The sequence below is a fragment of the Oratosquilla oratoria genome, chromosome 8 (genome assembly GCF_046742065.1).
Source record: "Oratosquilla oratoria isolate Oo_2021 chromosome 8, ASM4674206v1, whole genome shotgun sequence".
In the NCBI taxonomy this organism is placed as follows: Eukaryota; Metazoa; Arthropoda; class Malacostraca; order Stomatopoda; family Squillidae; genus Oratosquilla; species Oratosquilla oratoria.
Window position 1 is genome coordinate 28067706 of NC_134784.1, and position 5000 is coordinate 28072705.

The 5000-nt window shown below is 39.3% G+C and overlaps 1 protein-coding gene across 2 annotated transcripts in view; it reads left to right on the forward strand.

Moving 5' to 3' along the window:
- The window catches only part of LOC143027658 (uncharacterized), a 459544-nt gene that overhangs the window by 189001 nt on the left and 265543 nt on the right, over positions 1-5000 (forward strand). For both annotated transcript variants that reach the window (XM_076189066.1, XM_076189067.1), the window contains exon 2: positions 1-1989. This exon is cut by the window's left edge and continues 2787 nt beyond it. In XM_076189066.1, coding sequence (XP_076045181.1) covers positions 1-1989 — 1989 coding nt within the window. The remainder of the gene's footprint in view (positions 1990-5000) is intronic.

The window sequence follows — 5000 nt, forward strand, 5'->3', positions numbered from 1 at the left end:
TCTCTTCCCCAATCCTCCCCACTCTTTTCATTCCCCGCGTCTTCTGATCCCCAATCCTCCCCACCTCCCTGCCCCTCAATCTCATCCCAATTCTCTCTTTCGTCATCTTCTCCCACTTCGTCATCGTCAGCCTCGTCGTCCCCTTCCTCCTCCTCCTCCTCCTCCTCCTCCTCCTCTTCTTCTTCCTCTTCTTCCTCCCTTCATCCTCCTCCTCCTTCTTCCCCTACGAATCAGTCTCTGTCTCCCGCAAGAGAGCTTTCCGAGGGGAAGATGACACACGGGTCGAACACCAAGAACCTGCCTGAAGGAGACGATAGACGAAGGGAAATTGGGGGGAAATTAGGGCTCAGGAAGTTCCCTAAGGACCAAGAATTAGGGGAGGAAGACGGTGTTGACGCCCGAGGTGACGAGAACGAAGACTCTGCCGAAGAAACCGGAGGCACCCAGAGTCTTCGGAAGTTCTCAAAAAACTCGAAGACGCCTTTCCAAAAAGACGAAGATTCGTCTTCTGCAGAGTCTCAGCGAGGGCTTCGAAGGAGAATGACAGCTGAAGGCCACAGTCTTAATGCTCCCTCCAAGAGGATCATTCTGACAACTTCGGCTGCTCACTACTTCGGCGAGGGGAAACGGGAGGGAGTGAAGAACCTCCGGGACAGTTTCTCTTCTGTGGACGAAAACGAATTTTTGAAAAGTATTGGAGAAGGAAGGAGAGACAAAAGAGGGCAAGTGGTCGAGCGGAAAACGACAAACAAATCTGGAATAGGCGAAGAGCAGCCTGGCGCTAGAAAATCGCTGGAAAAAACAAAAGAAAGTCGAAGCTACGACGGGAATAAGAGACACTCCCTCAACCCGGAAGGCTCTGTCGGGGGGACGCCGAAGGAGGAGAAGGAGGGGAAATACAAAACAAAGAAAAACGAACGAAAGCTCTGGCAAATAATCGAACGGCAATCTAAAAGCAGAGAAAAAGGTGAGCGATGTGCAGACGAGAAAATTAATACACGGAGTGAGAGAAAAACGTCAGGGAGAGTAGGAGACAATAAGAACAGAGACGACAACAAAGATGGCGCCTACGTGAAGAAATATGAAACAAAAGTCGACGTGACGTCATGGTCCCACGACATAAGCAATAACCTGAACGAATGCAAAGGCGGCTGTGAAGCAATGCAAAACATAAAGCACTTCAAGGGCAAATATAAGAGAGTATATTCCAGTTCTGCATTTAATAAAACACTATTGGATCTAAAGCCACGTGGACGTGGTATTGATATATTGAGAAAAAGGACCACTGCGGCTGAAACGGGACACGTGTTAAAGGGACTTAGTCGAACGGAAATTTATACAGAAAGAACTCCCGAACTGACGCCCTCGGTCGGCGAAGAGATAGAGCGCCCGCGAACGACGCCCACAAGAACCAGTTTACCGAGAAAATCCTGGGGATCGAGAGGAACTGGGGACCAAATGACCAGAAACGGCCTCACCGGAAAAGGAAATGAACTGTGGGGAACCCGGACAGATTCGGAGAAAAGATACAAAAGCCTTCGAGCCAGTGACGCCAGTTTCGATCGACCGTTAAAACCGTTAGGACCGTTAGGGTCGTTTGAATCGCAGCCGGCGCAGACCAAACCTTCGCCTAATGCAAGAACTACTTTACGACTTCGGTCGGAAAACGAGGTTTCCGGACAACTAAACGAAACGACCATAGACGTACTACTTCGAAGAATCTCACCCAAAGAAGAAGAGACTTCGAGACCCACGACCGAAGTGACGAAGACCAAGATCGCAGAAGTCTCCTTCCGGAGGGAGAGCTTCACAAGAACCAAGAGACACGCCTCAGGGGAGGAGGAGTCGAGGGAGGCGCCCCAACACCCTCCTGAAGGCGGAGAAGAAGGCCAAGAACCTCGGATAACGATGAAAAAGGCGTCGGATATGAAGAAGAAGCCAGACAGATGCGTACCTGATGCATTTGGAAATCCGACGTGCCGAGTTCGGGTAAGGAATTCTGATTAAGCTTTATCATTTATCTATTTATCTATAAATTCATTTATCTATTTATATGCGGTACGCCTTCCCCCTCCACCCCAATCCCCAACATTAGTCGTCATCTTACTATTATTATTATCATTATTATTACTATCATTATTATTATTATTATTTTTTTTTTTTCTTTTTTTTTTTTTTTTTGCAATACGCCTTTGTGTGACGCCCATACAATGTGTCATCCGGAATCAATGGCACCCTTTTCATTAAACTTGAACGTCTTCGCCTTCTTCCTTCCCTCAGCCTACCTACAATGGTTCTTAGGATAAGATTAGATATACGGAGGTGGCATTGTGTACAAATGTAATTGTGTATGACATAGGAAGCCGTTGTAACAGACATGGCACTGCACAGGTTATTAATAAATATGTATGTATGTATGTACGTATGTACGTACGTATGTATTTATATATATATATATCTATATATATATACATATATATATATATATATATATATATATATATATATATGGAATTAAACTCTTCTGCTGGGATTCGAACCCTTGCCTGAGTGGCTTGCGTCTTTATAAGACAAGGACCGTAACCACTACGCCATCCTGACGCAAGCCGCTCAGGCAAGGGTTCGAATCCCAGCAGAAGAGTTTAATTCCAAATGTCAATTGACACAAACATATATATATATATATATACATATATATATATATATATATATATATATATATATATATATATATATATATATACATATACAGACTTCCATTAACTCTACTGAAGTAGTAGCATCGTTCAGTTTATATGAAGTACTTTCGATATTTCTTATGAGGGAGCGGAGGTTGGAGGTCAGGGTATTGATAGAATCTCCAAGGTCCGTGTTACTTTACTCCAGACCTATTTCGACCTAATCAGAGGGTCATCTTCAGGAGTTAGAATATACACAATAATACAAGAAACATGAATGACATATGGAGAGTTGAGGGCGGGGTTGAGGGGTTGGGGGCGGGGGATTTTGTACCCGTGAAGAAATCCTAGGAAAGGAGGTCGAACAGCTACCCACGGAGCGCCAACGGGTTGCCCGTAGGTTGCTGGTAACATTTCCTCATTGATGGGAGTGAAACTTGAGGTTGTAGCTGTATACTGGCTGGTTCATCCAGACAAATAAAAATCTATTCTGTCATCCTTAGCCTCCTTCTGTCTTGTTCTCGACACAGAATCTGAAAGTGACCTCTGATTGGGTCAAAAGACGTCTAGAGACCTTTGGAGATTTTATCAATACACTGACCTCCAACCTCCGCTCTCTCATTACAAATATCGAGAGTACTTCATACAAATTGAATAATGCAACTACTACTGTAGACTTCAACAAAGCATGTACTTAAAATGGCTTCCTTCCCAAATATGTAAATATATATATATATATATACATATGCATATATATATATATATATATATATATATATATATTATATATATATATGTATATATATATATATATATGTATATATATATATGTATGTATGTATAACACAAATCATTAAAACGCGTATATGTAAGATTTCGCAGAAAACCACTCGGGTAATAAGATACTATGATATCGAGCATTTTCGTCTATTCAGACATTTTGAAGGAATACCTTGAAAATGTCTGAGTAGATAAAAACGTTCGGATCGTAGTGTCTTATCTCCTGAGTGGTTTTCTGCTAATAAGTATATGAATACATACATATTTACATATATATATATATATGTATATATATATATATATATATATATATATATATATATATATATATATGTTTTCAGTGGGAATAAGAGTATTAGTCCGTGTTTATTCCTGATTGATATCGCAGTTAAATTCTGTCGGGAATAAACTCAAACTGACACTCCTGGATTTTCTATTTCCACTCACGTCAACCTGTCAGAATATCTCAACTATATATATACATATATATATATATATATATATATATATATATATATATATATATATATATATATATATATATATATATATATACTGAGACATTGGGACAAGTTGAGGAAGGTGGAAGAAGAAGACACGGGTCTAATTACGAGTTTATTCCTGACCGGTTTCGCTTCGAGCTTCTTCTTTCCTCTGAAGAAGCTCAAATCGAAACCAGTCAGGAATAAATTCGGAGCCAGATAGGTGTCTTCCTCTTCCTCCTTCTACAATATACAGATATATATATATATATATATATATATATATATATATATATGTATATGTATATATACATATATATATATACATATATATATATACATATATATATATATATTACATATATATACATATATATATATATGCGTGTGTGTGTGTGTGTGTGTGTGTGTGTGTGTGTGTGTGTGTGTGTGTGTGTGTGTGTGTGTGTGTGTGTGTGTGTGTGTGTGTGTGTGTGTGTGTGTGTGTGTGTGTGTGTGTGTGTGTGTGTGTGTGTGTGTGTGTGTGTGTGTATACACACATATTGTATATATTTTTATATTGCTTGGATGATTATGATGCTCATACTCCCTCTCAATGGAATTTCGAGGTTTCTTAATTAGGAACAAGAAGAACAAAAACTAGAAAGGCGCCTCGGTTGCGTGGTGAGGTCTAGAAATCTAGTTGTAAAATTATCGGATCTAGAAAAGAAAGTCCTGCAGGTCGTCTGAAGTAATCTGTAGCTTATAGTTTCTCACCAAAAAAATTATCGATCCATTTTGGTGTAGGCGGAATTGAAACTAAGAATTTGTTTTAAAAAATATTTTTATCAAATTTGAGTTAGCTACAGTTTTCTTCAAGAAATTCAATAAAGTAGGACAATATAAAAATTTTAATTTAAGAATTGGATAGGATAAAATGAGAATTAGATCATATTCGCCGTTATGGAATTGCTTTAGTTTGTGTTTTTCAAAATTTTCTGAACTCAAAATTTCGAGAAGACAAAAAAAAAAGTCAAAACCTGTATTTCAGAATCTTAAATATAACAAATAAAACTTATAA